We start from the raw sequence: 18,707 nt of genomic DNA on the forward strand, positions 1-18,707 counted from the left end.
GGGTGAGAGAAATTAGGGAGAAATTAGGGAAAAAAGTAGAAAATGTGAGGGGAAAGGGGCAAGAAAATGTGAGGAGAAAAGGGCGGGAAAACGTGAGGGGAAAAGAGCGGGAAAACGTGAGGGGAAAAGGGCGGGAAAACGTGAGGGGGGAAACAGCAGGAAAACCTGAGGGGAAAAATATAGGAAAACATGAGGGGAAAAGGGCAGGAAAACATGAGGGGAAAAGGTAGGAAAACATGAGGGGAAAAGGTAGGAAAAAGTGAGGGGAAAAGGGCGGGAAAACATGAGGGGAAAAGGGCGGGAAAACGTGAGGGGGAAAAGGATGGGAAAATATGAGGGGGAAAGGGTGGGAAAACGTGAGGGGAAGAAGAGGGAAAAACCTGAGAGAATGGGAAGGACATGAGCTGAGAAAGCTGTAGAAAGAAGGTGAAGGGAAAGGGGGGATGAAAAGGGACGAAGTGTAAGGACACAAGACAGAAAAGTGTAAAAAGAGGGTGTTGGTGACTGAAAATGGAGCAAGAGGGGAAAGGACTGAGGGGGAAATGAGGGGCAGAAATGGAAGGGACAGAGGCGGCAGGAACTGGAGGAAGCAGGTGACAGGAATGGGAGGAACCCTAGAGGAAAGAGATAAGGAGGGAGAAAATGGTGAAACGTGACAGAAAATGTGGGGCTGAGGGTGGAAAAAGGGGAATGAAGAGGATGACAAGGTGACAGGAGGGGACAAGCCACTGCCCACCATCATCATCCTCCATGTACCCCTATGTCCCCACCGTGTCCCTCCAGGCTGCAGTGATGGACCCGGACCCACGCAGTGAGGGGTTCTATGGCCAAGACCCCCCAAGACCACCGTGTGTCCCAGTGTCCCCCCGCCCCAGGGACAAGGTGGTCTCAAGTGTCTCCAAGAGAGGCAGTGGCCCTGTGTCCTGCCCAGTTCCCCCCTCAGGTCCCTCTGGGGGGACACCACAGCTGGAGGTGCTGCTGAGGCAGGTGCACAGCCTGAAGAAAGGTGAGTGTGAGGAGCCCTGTGTTCCCCCATGTTCCCATGTCCCACATGTCCTCCTGTGCTCCCTCATGTGACTGCCATGTCCCCCTGTGTCCCTCTGTCCATCCCACCGTGTCCCACAGTCCGTGAGGCCACAACAGAGGAGCTGGTGAAGGCACAAGACTGCAGTGAGGAGTTGCGCCAGGAACTGGAGCAGCGTGGGTCACCTGGGGGGGACACTGAGAGGTTTGGGGGATCCCTAAGGGGTCTGGAGGGGGACACAGAGGTTTGGGGGATCCCTAAGGGTTCTGGAGGGGGACTCAGAGAGGGCTGGGGACACACAGAGAGGGGTCTGTGGTGTCGCAGGGTGGTGGGTAGGGACCCTGAGGGGTTTGTGGGGACAGAGGGCTCTGAGCTCGTTTCCCCCTCCCCACAGTGCAGCAGCAAAAGCAGGCACTGGAGAGGACCTGGCAGCAGGTGCAGGGTGAGCCTGGGGGGTCCTGGGGTCTTTGGGCCGCCCCCAAAACCTCCCCTGATGTCCCCTGAACCTCTGACCCCCTTGACCCCCATGATTCCCTGACCCTTGTGGCCCCTCCTGACTCCCCCAGAAGGGGTGGGACCCTGTCACAGAGGGACCCCCTTGGCCCCTGTGACCCCCTGACCCCTGTGACCCCCTGACCCCTGTGACCCCCTGCCCCCCCCCCCCCCCAAGAGTCACTGCGGAGAGCACAGCTGCAAGGGAAGGAGGTGGAGGCCAAAGGTCAGAGGTGAGTGGGGACACCTGTGACCCTCCCCAACCTCACCTGTGCCCACATGACCTCTGACCCCCTCCCCAAGCACACCTGGTGCCCCCTGACCCCCCACAGGCACTGTGGGCTCTGCCTGGAGCAGCAGCAGGACCTGGAAGGGACAAAGCAGCAGTGGGAGCAGCTGAAAAACCTGCGCCGGGAACAGAGGTGGGGCTGGGGGACACAGGTGGGCTAGGGGTGGCACCAGGTGACCCACACAGGTCATGTGACCACCGTGTCACCCCCCCCCCCTATGTCCCCTCACTCCCAGGTGGCAGCACTGCCAGCAGCTCGAGGCCATCATGGAGGAGCTCAAGCACCTGCATGTCACTCACGTGAGGCCTGGGCTGGGGTCCCTGACACACCTGGGGGTCCCACACACACCTGGGGGTCCCACCCACACCTGGGTTCCCTGGCACACCCCGGGATCACCCCCTCCCCCCTGTCCCCCCACAGGCTCCAGCCCACCTGAAGGCTGAACTGGTGAAGCTGGAGAAGATGAAGGAGAAGTGGCTGAGCTTGGGTGAGCCCCTGACACCTGAGTGACCCCCCCAGGACCCCCCTCGAGCACCTGAGTGTCCCTGCTGACACCTGAATGACACCTGTGACACCTCTGGGCACCTGAGGGACACCCTTGAACACCTCAGTGCCAACACCTGAGTGACCTCCTGAGCTCCTGACTGACCCTGAACCCCTCTCCCACAAGCCCCTGAGTGACCCCCCCTGGACACCTGAGCCCCCCCAAACCCAGGTGTGTCCCCTTGGGCTGATCAATGTCCCCCCCCTTGCCCAGAGCGCCGTGTGATGGACACCGAGGAGCAGCTGGGCCCAGAGGGAGCTGTGCTCTGGTGAGTGCCCAGCTCTGGCCCCGCCCCCTCAAAGGTGACCCCGCCCACTTGGGGCCTGTCCCCACCCCCCAATCCCCATTCTTGCAGGCGATTGGTGCAGCAGGAGCAGGAGTGGGCGGAGCGACAGCTGGAGGTGGAGTTGGGTCGGCAGCAGCTGAGCCTGCAACGCCGTGACAGGTGTGTGACACCTGGGACAGGTGTGTGACCCCCAAGGATGGGTGTGTGACCCCCTCAGGACAGAGGTGTGATTCCTGGGGACAGGTGTGGGACAGGTGTGTAGGACAGGTGTGGCCCTGTCACCTGGGGCCTGCCCACGTCTGGCCCCACCCCTTCTCTGGCCCCGCCCCCAGGTTGGCAGAGGAGCTGCAGCAGCTGCAGCACTCCCAGGAGGCTCGCCCAGAGTGACAGGGGACGAGATGGACACACCCCGTGGGATACCTGTGGCACCTGTGTGACACCTCCGTGTGGCACCTGCGGGCCACCTGCGTCCTGCCATGTTCTCATGACCCCCATTCCCTGTTGTCCTCCCCACCATATCCCCCGTCTCCCCCCAGGTCCCCATGTGTCCCCCATGTCCCCCCACTGTCCTCCATGTCCCCTCATATCCCCAATGTCCCCCATGTCCCCTCACATCCCGATGTCCCCCATGTCCCCAATAAACGTTCTGCCACAACTGCTGTCTCTCAGGCGTCTCTTTGCGACCGCGGGTGACATTTCCCCCACACATGGCGGCCCCTCATGGCCGCCGCCATTGCTCTCCTGGCAGCCGCCATGCTGTGGGCGGGCGCGTCCCTAACAGGAAGCGGAAGTTGGCCACGCCTCCGCTTCCGGCCGCGGTTGGGCCTAGCCGGGAGCGTCCCTCGGAGGCGGCGGCAGCGATGGTGGGAGGGGGGAACCAGGGGTGTGTGGGGGCCTCAGGGGGGCTGCGGTGTCTGGGGGACCCCCCCAGGCCCTGACACCCCCCGCCGTTACCCCCTCAGGACAGCGAATTCTCGGACGCGGAGGCGGCCCCGGGCGGGGAGGAGAACGCGCCGGTTTATTGCGTGTGCCGCAAGCCGGACATCAACTGCTTCATGATGTGAGGAGGGGTCTGGGGGGTCCGTAACTACTTCAGGATATGAGGAGAACGGGGAGGAGTGGGGTCTGCAGATGTTTCAGGATGTGAGGGGAGGTTGTCGGGGGTCTCCAAGTGCTTCAGGATGTGAAGGGCGGTCTGGGGGGGTCCACAGGTGCTTCATGATGTGAGGGGAACGGAGGGGAGTGGGGTTTGCAGGTGCTTCATGATGTGAGGAGGGGTCTGGGGGGGTCCCCAACTGCTTCATGATGTGAGGAGGGGTCTGGGGGAGTCCCCAACTGCTTCAAGGATGTGAGGGGCGGTCTCGGGGGTCTCCAAGTGCTTCAGGATATGAGGGAGGGTCTGGGGGGTCCTCAACTGCTTCAGGATGTGAAGGGCGGTCTGGGGGGGTCCCCAACTGCTTCATGTTGTGAGGGGGGGATCTGGGGGCTCCGTAACTACTTCAGGATATGAGGAGAACGGGGAGGAGTGGGGTCCTCAACTGCTTCAGGATGTGAGGGATGGTCTGAGGGGTCCTCAACTGCTTCATGATGTGAGGGGGGGTCTGGGGGGTCCGTAACTACTTCAGGATATGAGGAGAACGGGGAGGAGTGGGGTCTGCAGGTGCTTCAGGATGTGAGGGGCGGTCTCGGGGGTCCCCAAGTGCTTCAGGATGTGAGGGGGGGGGGTCTGGGGAGTGCCCAGCTTCTTCAGGATGTGAGGAGGGGTCTCGAGGGTCCCCAGCTGCTTCAGGATATTTGGGGGAATGGGGGGAGCAGGGTCCCCAAGTGCTTCAGGATGTGGGAGAGGGTCTGGGGGGGTTGCAGCAAATCTGAGGGGGCAGCAGTGGGGGGGGACACAGGGCTGAGGGTCCCAGGTGCCTCTCAGGGTGGGATTTGGGGGGTCCTGGCTTGTCTTGGCCCCGGGGGGTGTTGGAGGGGATCCCTTGAAGCGGGGAGGGGTTCAGGGTCCCCCCGGGGGGGTCTTTGGGGGTGCCCAGCTGAGGGTCTCGGTGTCACCCCCGTCCCACAGCGGCTGCGACAACTGCAACGAGTGGTTCCATGGGGACTGCATCAACATCACCGAGCGCATGGCCAAGGCCATCCGCGAGTGGTACTGCCGGCAGTGCCGCGGTGAGAGGGGCTGGGGGCTCTGGGAGGGCTCTGGGGGGCTCTGGGAGAGCTTTGGGGGGCTCTGGGAGGGCTTTGGGGGGGCTCTGCAGGGGCTCGAGGGGGCCACCCAGGAGTGGCAGTGCCGCGGTGAGAGGGGCTGGGTGCTGGGGGAGAGCTTGGGGGGCTCTGGGAGGGCTTTGGGGGGCTCTGGGAGGGCTTTGGGGGGCAATTCAGGAGTGGCAGTGCCACGGTGAGAGGGGCTGGGGGCTGGGGGCCATCCAGGAGTGTTGGGCTGCAGTGAGAGGGGCAGGGGCTGATTTGAGGGGTTCCAGGGACACCCGGCGGGGCTCTATGTGGTTTTGTGGGGGGGATTGGGTGGTTTTTGGGGTGCCTGACCCTGTTTTTGGGGTGCCTGACCCCAGATCAAGTGCTCAGCCCTGCATGTGCAGTGAATGTAAGGCAGGGGTGTCCCTGGTGGGATTTGGGGTGCTCCTGGGCTCCTGGTGGGATTTGGGATGCCCGACCCCGTTTTTGGGGTGCCTGACCCTGTTTTTGGGGTTTCCCCGGCGGTGGACCCCCCTGACCCCTCTGTGACCCCCCCTCAGAGAAGGACCCATCCCTGGAGATCCGGTACCGGCACAAGAAGTGGCGCGAGAAGGAGCACGAGGGGGCCAAGGGGCAGGAGCTGGAGCAGGGCCGGGCTGCCAAGGTGGGCTCTGGGGGGGTCACGGGGTGGGGACCCCACAAAGGGGGACACCCCAATTCTGGGGGGAGGCTGGGAGGTGCCTGAGTGCCCTGGGATGAGGATTTGGGGGGCACCAGGGGGCTTGGGGGTGCTTTGGGGGAGATTCGGGGATCTGATCCTTTCTGGGTGCCTGGGACCCCTGCCCGGGTTGGGTTTTGGGGTGTCCCTGGGTGTGTTTAGGGGTGCCTGACCCCATTTTCAGGGTGCCTGATCCCATTTTCGGGGTTCCTGACCCCGTTTTTGGGGTGCCTGACCCCATTTTCAGGGTGCCTGATCCCATTTTCGGGGTTCCTGACCCCGTTTTCGGGGTTCCCAACCCCAAATCAAGCGCTCGGCCCGCGTGTGCAGCGAGTGTGAGGCAGGGGTGTCCCAGGTGGGGATTTGGGCTGCCTGACCCCATTTTTGGGGTGCCTGACCCGATTTTTGGTGTACCTGACCCCATTTTCGGGGTGCCTGACCCCGTTTTTGGGGTGCCTGACCCCGTTTTCGGGGTTCCCGACCCCAGATCAAGCGCTCGGCCCGCATGTGTGGCGAGTGCGAGGCAGGGGTGTCCCTGGTGGGGATTTGGGGTGCCTGACCCCATTTTTGGTGTACCTGACCCCGTTTTTGGGGTGCCTGACCCCGTTTTCGGGGTTCCCGACCCCAGATCAAGCGCTCGGCCCGCATGTGTGGCGAGTGCGAGGCGTGCCGGCGCCCCGAGGACTGCGGGCAGTGCGACTTCTGCCGGGACATGAAGAAATTCGGGGGCCCCAACAAGATCCGCCAGAAGTGCCGGCTGCGGCAGTGCCAGCTGCGGGCGCGGGTGAGCGGGCGCCTGGCGTGTCCCCAACGTGTCCCCAGCGTGTCCCCAGCGTGTCCTTGGTGTGTCTTTAGGGCGTCCCCCGCATGTGCTCGGCGTGGCCACGGCGCCCGCCAGGGCTGGGGGTGTTGAGGTGGCCTCAGTGTGTCCCCAGCGTGGCTCTTTGTCACTGTGTCCCTGTCAAGTGGCTCTGTCACCACCTCGTGTCCCTTTGTCACCCTGCCCTGTGTCCCTTGTTAGCGTTTCGTCTTGTGCTGCGTTCCTTTGTCCCCATGTCCCTGTCCTGTGTCCCTTGGTCACCGTGTCTCGTGTTGTGACACATCCTTTGTCACCGTCCCGCCGCGTCCTTGTGTCTCTTTGTCACCTCGTGCCACGTCCCTGATGTGTCACGCTCCTGACGCGTCCCTGTGTCCCCAGCAAGCTGCTGCGTGTCCCTGTGTCACCCTGAGGTGTCCCCAAGGTGTCCTGTGTCCCCAAGGTGTTCTGTGTCCCCCGCTGTCCCATGTCCGTGTGTTCCCGTGTCCCGTGTCCGTGTGTCACTGTCTCACAGTGTCCCCAACATGTCCCCAATGTCTCTTGTGTCCCATGTCCCTGTGTCACCCTGTCTCGCTATGTCCTCACGTCCCGTGTCTGTGTGTCACTCTGTCAGCATGTCCCCAGTCTGTCCCCAACATCTCTTGTGTCCCCAAGCGTCCCGTGTCCCGTGTCCTTGTGTCCCTGTGTCACCCTATCCTGTATCCCTGACATGTCTCCAAGATGTCTCGTGTCCCTGTCTCATGTCCATCCCTGTGTCACCCTGTCCCATGTCCCTGTGCCACTGTGTCCCCATGTCCCTGCGTTACTGTATCCTGTGTCCCTGTGTCACCCTGTCCCATGTCCCTGTGTCCCTGTGTCTGTGTCACCCTGTCCTGTATCCCTGACATGTCTCCAAGATGTCTTGTGTCCCTAACTGTCCCATGTGTCACCCTGTCCCGTGTCCCTGTGTCCCCATGTCCCTGCGTTACCGTATCCTGTGTTCCTGTGTCACCCTGTCCCATGTCCCTGTGCCACTGTGTCCCCATGTCCCTGTGTTACCGTATCCTGTGTCCCTGTGTCCCCCTGTCCCGTGTCCCTGTGTCCCTGTGTCACCCTGTCCCATGTCCCTATGTCCCCATGTCCCTGTGTCACCCTGTCCCGTGTCCCTGTGTCCCCATGTCCCTGCGTTACCGTATCCTGTGTTCCTGTGTCACCCTGTCCCATGTCCCTGTGCCACTGTGTCCCCATGTCCCTGTGTTACCGTATCCTGTGTCCCTGTATCCCCCTGTCCCGTGTCCCTGTGTCCCTGTGTCACCCTGTCCCATGTCCCTGTGTCACCCTGTCCCGTGTCCCTGTGTCCCCATGTCCCTGTGTCACCCTGTCCCATGTCCCTGTGTCCCCATGTCCCTGTGTTACCGTATCCTGTGTCCCCCTGTCCCCGCATCCCCGTGTCCCCACATCCCTGTGCCACCGCCCTGTCCCTGACATGTCCCCTCGGTGTCCCCACAGGAGTCCTACAAGTACTTCCCCACCTCGGTGAGTCCCTGGGGTACTGGGGGGGGAGGGCAGGGGGAGGGGAAAGGGGGGACCCCAGACCGCCCCCCCCCCCGTCCCCATGAGAAGGGAGTGGGGGAGGGGCACCCCAAAACCCTCATTGCCCTTGGGGTGGGGTGGGGGGGGGCTCACAGGTACAGGGGGTGGGGGTGTCCAGGAAGGTGCTGACCCCCCCCCCCCAATTAGTGCAGGGGGGTCCTGGGGGTGCCATAAGGGGGTCCTGGAGGTGTCTGGTGGGTCCCAGGGGGTCCCTGGTGGGTGCTGACCCCCCCCCCCCCCCCAAACTGATGGGGGTGCCATGGGGGGGTCCCTGGCAGTGCTGCCCTCCCCCCCCCAGCTGGCACAGGAGCACAAGGGGGAGCTCAGGGTGGTCCCGGGGGTGCCATGGGGGGGTCCTGGGGGTCCCTGGCAGTGCTGACCCCCCCCTCAGCTGGCACAGGAGCACAAGGGGGGTCCCGGGGGTGCCATGGAGGGTCCTGGGGGTCCCTGGCAGTGCTGTGCCCCCTCAGTTGGCACAGGACCACAAGGGGGGTCCCTGGGGGGGTCCCAGGGTGCAGTGGGGGGTCCCAGGGGTGCCATAGGGGGGTGTCCCGGGGGGGTCCCAGGGGTGCCATGGGGGGGGTCCCGGGGGTCCCTGGCAGTGCTGACCCCCCCCCCCAGCTGGCCCGGGGGCGTGAGGGGGACCTGGAGCTGCTGAAGGCGCAGCTGGGGGGGCCGGGGCCCCCCGAGAGCCTCTCGGATGAGGAGCTGCCCCTCGACCCCCGGCTCTACCAGGAGCTCTGCGCCGGCGCCTTCGACGAGCACGGCCTGGTGAGCCCCCAAAAACTGCCCCCCCGGGACCCCAAAACTGCCCCCCCGGGACCCCAAAAACTGCACCAGGAGCCCAAAAACGGCCCCCACTGGGACCCCAAAACTGCCCCCACTGGGACCCCAAAACTGCCCCCACTGGGACCCCAAAACTGCCCCCCCGGGACCCCCAAAAAATGCCCCCCCCGGGACCCCAAAACTGCCCCCCCGGGACCCCAAAAACTGCCCCCCCGGGACCCCAAAACTGCCCCCCCGGGACCCCCAAAAAACTGCCCCACAGGTCCCCAAAAACTGCCCCCACAGGTCCCCAAAAACTGCCCCCCCAGTATCCCAAAACTGCCCTCCCTGGACCCCAAAACTGCCCCCACAGGGACCCCAAAAACTGCCCCCATTGGGACCCCAAAACGGCCCCCCCCGGGACCCCAAAACTGCCCCCATTGGGACCCCAAAAACTGCCCCCCCCGGGACCCAAAAACTGCACCAGGAGCCCAAAAACGGCCCCCACTGGGACCCCAAAATTACCCCCACTGGGACCCCAAAACTGCCCCCCCGGGACCCCCAAAAAACTGCCCCCACAGGTCCCCAAAAACTACCCCCACAGGTCCCCAAAAACTGCCCCCCCAGTATCCCAAAACTGCCCCCCCTGGACCCCAAAACTGCCCCCACAGGGACCCCAAAAACTGCCCCCACTGGACCCCAAAAGTGCCCCCCCGGGACCCCAAAAACTGCCCCCATTGGGACCCCAAAACGGCCCCCCCCCGGGACCCCAAAACTGCCCCCATTGGGACCCCAAAAACTGCCCCCCCGGGACCCAAAAACTGCACCAGGACCCCAAAACTGCCCCACAGGACCCCAAAAACTACCCCCCGGGACCCCAAAAACTGCACCAGGAGCCCAAAAACGGCCCCCACTGGGACCCCAAAACTGCCTCCCCAGTATCCCAAAACTGCCCCCCCGGGACCCAAAAACTGCCCCCCCGGGACCCCAAAACTGCCCCCATTGGGACCCCAAAAACGGCCCCCACAGGGACCCAAAAACTGCACCAGGACCCCAAAACTGCCCCCCAGCACCCCAAAACTGCCCTCCAGGCACCCCAAATACCTCCTCGGGCCCCCAGAACTGCCCCCTGGGCACCCCAAATCCCCCCCCAAATACCACAGGAGCAGATTTGAGGGAGGATTTTGCACGTCAGGGCCTGGTTTAGTTTGTTTAGGCCTGGTTTAGGCTGCTTAGGCCTGGTTTAGGCTGTTCAGAGGTGGTTTTGTGTGTCAAGGTGAGCTTCAGGTGTGTCAGGGAGTGTCCCCAAATGTCCCCAGCGTGTCCTGGCACATCAGGACACGTCCCCGTGGCACTCTGAGGCGTGTCCCTGCATGTCCCCAGCGTGTCCTGACACATCAGGACATGTCCCCATGGCACTCTGAGGCGTGTCAGGCGTGTCCCTGTGTGTCCCCAGCGTGTCCTGGCGCATCAGGACATGTCCCCATGGCACTCTGAGGCGTGTCCCTGTGTGTCCCCAGCGTGTCCTTGCACGTCCCCACATGCCCGAGGCACCTCAGGCCACGTTGTCCCCTCGTGTCCCTTCACGGGCCACGCTCTGAGGCGCATCGGGGACGTCACCCCCACACGTCCCCGTGTGTCCCCCACGTGTCCCCATGTGTCCCTGGTCCTGCCAGCCCTGGCTCAGCGACGCCGAGGACGCGCCGTTCCTGGACCCTGTCCTGCGCAAACGCGCCGTGAAGGTCAAACACGTCAAACGCCGCGAGAAGAAGTCGGACAAGAAGGTGAGAGCTTATTGGGAGCTACTGGGAGGGCCACTGGGAGCTTACTGGGGGTTACTGGGAGGTTCCATGGGCTACTGGGAGGGCTCCGGGTGGTTGCTGGGTTACGGGCAGTGGTTACTGGGTGGTGACAGGTGGTTACTGGTGCTCACTGGTGTGGAAGGAGGAGCGGTGGAATGAGCACTGGGAGCTGCTGGGAGGTACTGGGAGGGTTCTGGGTGCTAACTGGTGCTAACTGGTGTTAACTGGTGTTAACTGGTGCTAACTGGTGCTAACTGGTGCAGAAGTAGGAGCGCTACAAAGGGCGTCAGCAGTGGGCACAGTACCTGGAGGGCTCTGGTGGTTACTGGGCTATGAGTGCTGGTTACCGGGTGGTGACTGGGTGGTTACTGGTGCTAACTGGTGCAGAAGGATGAGCACTACAAGTGGCATTGGCAGCGCTGGGCTATGAGAGGTGGTTACTGGGAGGTTACTGGGTGATTACTGGGAGGTTACTGGGTGGTTACTGGGAGGTTACTGGGTGGTTACTGGTTCTAACTGGGGGTTACTGGTGCAGAAGGAGGAGCGCTACAAGCGGCACCGGCAGCGGGCGCGGCACTGGGAGGGCTCTGGTGGTTACTGGGCTATGAGTGGTGATTACTGGGAGGTTACTGGGTGGTGCCTAGAAGGTTACTGGGTGGTTACTGGTTCTAACTGGGGGTTACTGGTGCAGAAGGAGGAGCGCTACAAGCGGCACCGGCAGCGGGCGCGGCACTGGGAGGGCTCTGGTGGTTACTGGGCTATGAGTGGTGATTACTGGGAGGTTTCTGGGTGATTACTGGGATGTTACTGGGCAGTGACGAGGATGTTACCGTGTGGTTACTGGTTCTAACTGGGGGTTACTGGTGCAGAAGGAGGAGCGCCAAAAGCGGAACCAGCAGCGGGCACAGCACTGGAGGGGCTCTGGTGGTTACTGGGCTATGAGTGGTGATTACTGGGATGTTACTGGGTGGTGACGAGGATGTTACCGTGCGGTTACTGGTTCTAACTGGGGGTTACTGGTGCAGAAGGAGGAGCGCTACAAGCGGCACCGGCAGCGGGCGCGGCACCGCGAGCGCCGCGGGCACCCCGAGCGCGCCGACGCCCGCGACCCCGCGGGGCTGGGCCAGTGCCTGGGCCCCGGCTGCACCCGCCCCGCGCGCCCGCCCTCCAAGTACTGCAGCGAGGCCTGCGGCATCAAACTGGCTGCCAAGTGAGTACCCACCAGTACGGACCAGTATAAACCAGTACGGGACAGGACAGGCTGGTATGGACCGGTATAAACTGGTACAGAATGGTGCTGACCGGTACAGACCGGTACAGAATGGTACAGGCGGTATAGACCAGTATAAACCGGTACAGATTAGTAATGACGTAGACCAGTATAAACCAGTACAGACCAGCAGTGGATCCCAGGGATCCTGAAGCCCCCATTAACCCTTTCCCCCCCAAATCCCAGCCGGATCTACGAGATCCTGCCGCAGCGGATCCAGCAGTGGATCCCAGTCCCCATTAACCCTTTCCCCCCCAAATCCCAGCCGGATCTACGAGATCCTGCCGCAGCGGATCCAGCAACGGATCCCAGGGATCCTGGTGCCTCCATTAACCCTTTCCTCACCCAAATCCTAGCTGGATCTACAAGATCCTGCTGCAGCAGATCCAGCAGTAGATCCAGCAACGGATCCCAGGGATCTTGGTGTCCCCATTAACCCTTTCCCCCCCAAATCCTAGCCGGATCTACGAGATCCTGCCGCAGCGGATCCAGCCATGGATCCCAGGGATCCTGAAGCCCCCATTAACCCTTTCCCCCCCAAATCCCAGCTGGATCTACGAGATCATGACGCAGCGGATCAGCAGATCCAGCAGTGGATCCCAGTCCCCATTAACCCTTTCCCCCCAAATCCCAGCCGGATCTACGAGATCCTGCTGCAGTGGATCCAGCCGTGGATCCCAGGGATCCTGCAGCCCCCATTAACCCTTTCCTCACCCCGATCCCAGCCGGATCTACGAGATCCTGCCGCAGCGGATCCAGCAGTGGCAGCAGAGCCCGTGCGTGGCGGAGGAGCACGGCAAGCGGCTGCTGGAGCGCATCCGGCGCGAGCAGCACCAGGCGCGGCTGCGGCTGCAGGAGATGGAGCGGCGCTTCCACGAGCTCGAGGGGCTCATCGCCCGCGCCAAGGGGCACCCGCCCCGCGAGGACGAGGAGGTGGGCACCCCCGGGGCTCACGGAGGGCTGGGGACCCCCAAAGTGCTTTATTTCTACCCATTTTGGGTTTCTCATGTGATCGCCCTTGGTCCTTCATGGACGCCTGGGTCTCCCCCAGATTTTTAATTCTCCCCATTCTGGGTCCCTCTTGAGGTGCCCCCGGATCTTTTGTGGATACCCAGGTGCCCCCTAAACCCTTTAATTCTCCGTTTTGGGTTCCTCTTGTGATCATCCTTGGTTCTTCACGGACACCTGGGTCTCCCCCAAACCCTTTAATTTTTCCCATTCTGGATCCCTCTTGAGATGCCCCCTGATCCTTCATGGACACCTGGGTCTCCCCCCAATTTTTAATTCTCCCCATTCTGGGTCCCTCTTGAGATGCTCCCTGATCTTTCGTGGACACCCAGGTGCTCCCCAAACCCTTTAATTCTTCCCATTCTGGGTCCCTCTTGAGATGCCCCCTGATCCTTCATGGACACCTGGGTCTCCCCCCAATTTTTTATTCTCCCCATTCTGGATCCCTCTTGAGATGCCCCCTGATCTTTCGTGGACACCCAGGTGCCCCCCAAAACCCTTTAATTCTCCCCATTCTGAATCCCTCTTGCGATCCCTTTTGGTCCTTCATGTACACATGGGTGCTCCCAAATAATTTCATTTTCCCCGTTCTGGGTTTCTCTTGAGACCCCTCTGCTCCCCTGGTACCCACACGCAGCTCCTGGAAGGCTGGGGACCCCCAAAAATCCTTTAATTCTCCTCATTCTGGGTCCCCTTTGAGACCCCTCTGCTCCCCTGGGGACACCTGGGCACCCTCACGTGGCTCCTGGAGGGCTGGGGACCCCCAAAACCCCTTTAATTCTCCCCATTCTGGGTCCCTCTTGAGATCCCCCCCTGGTTTTTCATGGTCCCCAAATGCGAGTCCCCCCCTCACTGTCCTTGCCTGGGTCCCCCCCAAAATCTCTGGGTCCCTCCCAAAATCTCTGGGTCCTTCCTGAGCTCCATCCTGGGCGCCCCCAAACCCTTTAATTCTCCGTTTTGGGTTCCTCTTGTGATCACCCTTGGTCCCTCATGGACACATGGTTGCCCCAAACCCTTTAATTCTCCCTCTTTTGGGTCCCTCTTGAGATCCCCCCTGCTTTTTCATGGACTCCTGGATGTCCCCAAATGCGAGTCCCCCCTCACTGTCCTTCCCTGGGTCCCCCCCAGTCCCTGGGTCCCCCCCAAAATCTCTGGGTCCTTCCTGAGCTCCATCCTGGGTACCCCAAACCCTTTAATTCTCCCCATTCTGGGTCCCCCCTGAGCCTTCCCCAAATCTCTGAGTCCCCCCTGAGCCCTGTCCTGGGTCCCCCATGAACACCAGGGTCCCCCCAAACCCCTCCCTGGAGCATCTGGTTCCTCCTGGAGCCCCCTAACTTTGTGTGCCCCCCAATCCCTGGGTGCCCCTGTGGGACCCCCTGACCCCGCTGTCCCCCCCAGAGCACGGAGGGGGACAGCGAGGACACGGACCTGCAGATCTTCTGCGTGTCCTGTGGCCACCCCATCAACCCCAAGGTGGCCCTGAGGCACATGGAGCGCTGCTACGCCAAGGTGAGCCCGGGCTGGGGGGCACCTCTGGGTGCCTGGGGGTTCCTGGGCTCTGTGGGATCGTCCATGGCACTCCAGGCTCCTGTGGGATCATCCATGGGGTCTGTGGGATCATCCATGGGCTCTGTGGGATCATCCATGGCACTCCAGGCTCCTGTGGGATCATCCATGGGCTCTGTGGGATCATCCATGGGGTCTGTGGGATCATCCATGGCACTCCAGGTTCCTGTGGGATCATCCATGGGGTCTGTGGGATCATCCATGGGGTCTGTGGGATCATCCATGGCACTCCAGGCTCCTGTGGGATCATCCATGGGGTCTGTGGGATCATCCATGGCACTCCCTGGGCTGCTCTGGGATCATCCATGGGATTTGTGGGATCATCTATGGCACGCCAGGCTCCTGTGGGATCATCCATGGGATCTGTGTGCCCCTGTTGGTTCTTGGGATCTGTGGGATCATCCATGGGATCTGTGGGATCATCTGTGGGATCATCTTTGGGATCTATGGGATCATCTATGGCACTTTCTGGGCTGCTCTGGGATCGTCCATGGGGTCTGTGGGATCATCTGTGGGACCATCTATGGCACTCCAGGCTCCTGTGGGATCATCCATGGGGTCTGTGGGATTATCTTTGGGATCTGTGGGATCATCTGTGGAATCATCCATGGCACTCTCTGGGCTGCTGTGGGATCATCCATGGGGTCTGTGGGATCTTCCATGGGGTCTGTGGGATCTATGGGATCATCCATGGCACTCTCTGGGCTGCCGTGGGATCGTCTGTGGGATCTGCTGGATCATCTGTGGGATCTGCGTGCCCCTGTTGGTTCTTGGGATCTGTGGGATCATCCATGGGGTCTGTGGGATTACCTTTGGGATCTGTGGGATCATCCGTGGCACTCTCTGGAACTTTGGGGGTCTCTGTAGGGTCTGGGGGGGCTGTAGGGACCTCCTGGGAGCTCTGTAGAGCCTGGGGGTTCTGTGGGGTCCCATGGGACTCTATAGGGGCTGGGGGGGCTCCATGGGGAAACTGTGGGAGGGCTCGGGGGGCTCTGGAGGGGCTGGGAGTCCCTCTGGGGGTCCATAGGGCTTTGGGGAGGGGGCTCAGGGTTCCCATCCCTGACCCCCTTTTGACCCCCCCCCAACCCCATTGCAGTACGAGAGCCAAACGTCCTTCGGGTCCATGTACCCCACCCGCATCGAGGGGTGAGTGGGGAGGGGGCTCTGGGGGGGAAGGGGGACCCCAGACCCCTGAATCCTCCTGGGAAGGATGGGGAGCAGCCTGGGGAGACCCCAGACCCCTGAATCCTCCTGGGAAGGATGGGGAGCAGCCTGGGGAGACCCCAGACCCCTGAATCCTCCTGGGAAGGATGGGGAGCACCCAGGGGAGACCCCAGACCCCTAAACCCTCCTGGGAAGGATGGGGAGCACCCAGGGGAGACCCCAGACCCCTGAATCCTCCTGGGAAGGGAGGGGGAGCACCCAGGGGAGACCCCAGACCCCTGAATCCTCCTGGGAAGGGAGGGGGAGCAGCTTGGGGGGACCCCAGACCCCTGAATCCTCCTGGGAAGGGAGGGGGAGCAGCCTGGGGGGACCCCAGACCCCTAAATCCTCTGGGAATGGAGGGGGAGCACCCAGGGGAGACCCCAGACCCCTGAATCCTCCTGGGAAGGGAGGGGGAGCACCCAGGCCAGGCTTTTTGGGGTGGGAGTGTCACCTCTCGTGTCCCCTCCAGGGCCACCCGGCTGTTCTGTGACGTTTACAACCCCCAGAGCAAAACCTACTGCAAGAGGCTGCAGGTGCTGTGCCCCGAGCACTCCCGGGACCCCAAGGTGGGCACAGAATGAGGTTTTGGGGTGGAATTTAAGGGGATCTGTGCCCTGAGCACTCATGGGACCCTAAGGTGGGCACAGAATGAGGTTTTGGGGTGGAATTTAGGGGATCTGTGCCCAGAGCACTCATGGGACCCCAAGGTGGGCACAGGGGGACAAAACAGGGGTAGTGCCCAGGACAGTCTTGAGATCCCTAAGTGGGCACAGAATGAGGTTTTGGGGTGGAATTTACGGGATCTGTGCCCTGAGCAGTCCAGGGACCCCTAAGTGGGCACAGAATGAGGTTTTGGGGTGGAATTTAGGGGATCTGTGCCCAGAGCATTCCCAGGACACCAAGGTGGACACGGGAGGGGGGACAGCACAGGGGCAGTGCCCAGGACACTCCTGAGACCCCAAGGTGGGCACAGAATGAGGGTTTGGGGTGGAATTTAGGGGATCTGTGCCCAGAGCACTCCTGGGACCTCAAGGTGGGCACAGAATGAGGTTTTGGGGTGGAATTCAGGGAATCTGTGCCCTGAGCACTTCCAGGACACCAAGGTGGACATGAGGGGACAGCACAGGGGCAGTGCCCATGACACCAAGGTGGACATGAGGGGACAGCACAGGGGCAGTGCCCAGGACACTTCCAGGACCCCCAGGGTGGCCGTGGAGGTGGCAGGGGGGGCTCTGGGTGTCCCCAGCCCGGCGCTGACCCCGTGCCCGCCCAGGTGCCCGCGGATGAGGTGTGCGGGTGCCCTCTGGTGCGCGACGTCTTCGAGCTGACCGGGGACTTCTGCCGCGTCCCCAAGCGCAAGTGCCACCGTCACTACTGCTGGGAGAAGCTGCGCCGCGCCGAGGTGGACCTGGAGCGCGTCCGCGTGGTGGGTGCCACCGCCCAGCGTCCCCACAGTGTCCCCAAAGTGTCCCCACGCTGCTCCATGTCCCCGTGGTGTCTGTCCCATGTTCCGCTGTCCTCATGTGGTCCCCATGTCCCCACACTGTCCTGTGTCCCTGTCTCCTTGTCACTGTCCCTGGTGCTGTCCCCACGCTGTTCTTGGCACCATCCCCACACTGTCCCATGTCCCCACACTGTCCCCACGCTGTCCCCTCCTGCAGTGGTACAAGCTGGACGAGCTGTGTGTCCCTGTCCCTGTCCCTGTCCCTCTCCCCACAGTGGTACAAGCTGGACGAGCTGTTCGAGCAGGACAGTGTCCCAGTGTCCCTGTCCCTGTCCCACACTGTCCCTGTCCCTGTCCCCACAGTGGTACAAGCTGGACGAGCTGTGTGTCACTGTCCCTGTCCCCACATTGTCCCTGTCCCTGTCCCCACAGTGGTACAAGCTGGACGAGCTGTTCGAGCAGCACAGTGTCACTGTCCCTGTCCCTGTCCCACACTGTCTCTGTCCCTGTCCCCACACTGTCCCTGTCCCCACAGTGGTACAAGCTGGATGAGCTGTGTGTCCCTGTTCCTGTCCCCATACTGTCCCTGTCCCTGTCCCCACACTGTCCCTGTCCCCACAGTGGTACAAGCTGGACGAGCTGTTTGTCACTGTCCCTGTCCCCACATTGTCCCTGTCCCTGTCCCCACAGTGGTACAAGCTGGACGAGCTGTTCGAGCAGGAGCGCAACGTGCGGGCGGCCATGACGAACCGGGCGGGGCTGCTGGCGCTGATGCTGCACCAAACCATCCAGCACGACCCTCTGACCACGGACCTGCGCTCGGACCGCTGAGCAGGGCCTGGCTCGGGCTGCTGACCGCCCCTGGAGCCCCAAAACCCCCCAGACCCCTCCCCACATCCCCCCCACCCCTGGTTCCTGGGTGCTCCCCCATCCCCAAATAAACTGGGTGTGCAAAAGGAGTCTGGGGGTGTCCCTGGGCTCTCAGTGGGATTTGTGGGATATAGGGAGGGATTTCTGTGGGGTCTTTGGGATCCTGGGGGTGCCTTTTGGGGGAATTTCAGGAGCTTTGGGGTTCTGGTACCCCCCCAGACCCTGCAGAGGCTGTGGGGATCCCTTCTCTGGCCTTGGGGGTGGCTGAGGGGGTCCTGAGGAGACTGGGGGGTCTTTGGGGGACAGGGGGGATGGAAATGGGAGCAGCAACCAAGAGGGGCATTGAGGGGTCCCAGGCGGTTTTGGGGGGCTCTTTGTGGGGGGGTCCTGAGGGTTCTGTGGGAGTGGTCATAGGAGCACTGTCCAAGAGGGGGCTGGGAGGGGTCCCTGGTGGTGTTTGGGGTCCTTTGGGGGGGTCCTGAGGGTCTTGGGCAGAGGGAAATGTCAGCACTGTCCAAGGGGGAAGCTGGGAGGGGTCCCTGGTGGTGTTCGGGGTCCTTTGTGGGGTCCTGAGCAGGGGGAAGGGTCCCAATGCGCGCGGGGAAAACGCTCAGGATTCATTAGCATAGTCACGCCCACGCCGTGCCTCATTAGCATAGCACCGCCCCTCCTCGTCACGCGCCCGCTGTCACGTGCCCCTCCTCTCCCATGGGTCGCCTATCGCCCCGCCCCTCCCTGGTTTTCCCTTTTCTCATTGGTCCATGCCAAATCATGTGACCCACAGACCCCGCCCACTACCTTTCCCGCCCGGCGTTTCCGCTTCTGGCACAGGGCCCCGCC

General features: G+C 62.4%; 2 protein-coding genes across 2 annotated transcripts; both read left to right on the plus strand.

The window, feature by feature from the left end:
* The first annotated feature begins 396 nt into the window (after positions 1-396).
* LOC118700945 (synaptonemal complex central element protein 1-like) lies at positions 397-3,281 on the plus strand. The gene is made up of 10 exons (XM_036405536.2): positions 397-1,006; positions 1,126-1,200; positions 1,419-1,466; positions 1,695-1,749; positions 1,849-1,938; positions 2,042-2,105; positions 2,227-2,293; positions 2,564-2,618; positions 2,706-2,795; positions 2,969-3,281. The coding sequence occupies exons 1-10, from the start codon at positions 751-753 to the stop codon at positions 3,021-3,023; spliced, it is 855 nt and encodes a 284-aa protein (XP_036261429.1). The 5' UTR covers positions 397-750; the 3' UTR covers positions 3,024-3,281.
* A 157-nt stretch (positions 3,282-3,438) lies between these two features.
* CXXC1 (CXXC finger protein 1) lies at positions 3,439-17,956 on the plus strand. Its single transcript, XM_036405534.1, has 15 exons — positions 3,439-3,499; positions 3,599-3,696; positions 4,705-4,805; positions 5,390-5,493; positions 6,176-6,331; positions 7,853-7,879; positions 8,558-8,707; positions 10,378-10,485; positions 11,529-11,713; positions 12,499-12,706; positions 14,180-14,290; positions 15,444-15,493; positions 16,023-16,119; positions 16,827-16,979; positions 17,688-17,956. Exons 1-15 carry the CDS (start codon positions 3,497-3,499, stop codon positions 17,826-17,828), a joined length of 1,692 nt encoding a protein of 563 aa, XP_036261427.1. The 5' UTR covers positions 3,439-3,496; the 3' UTR covers positions 17,829-17,956.
* The last annotated feature ends 751 nt before the right edge of the window (positions 17,957-18,707 follow it).

Source organism: Molothrus ater, unplaced genomic scaffold (assembly GCF_012460135.2).
Source record: "Molothrus ater isolate BHLD 08-10-18 breed brown headed cowbird unplaced genomic scaffold, BPBGC_Mater_1.1 matUn_MA100, whole genome shotgun sequence".
In the NCBI taxonomy this organism is placed as follows: Eukaryota; Metazoa; Chordata; class Aves; order Passeriformes; family Icteridae; genus Molothrus; species Molothrus ater.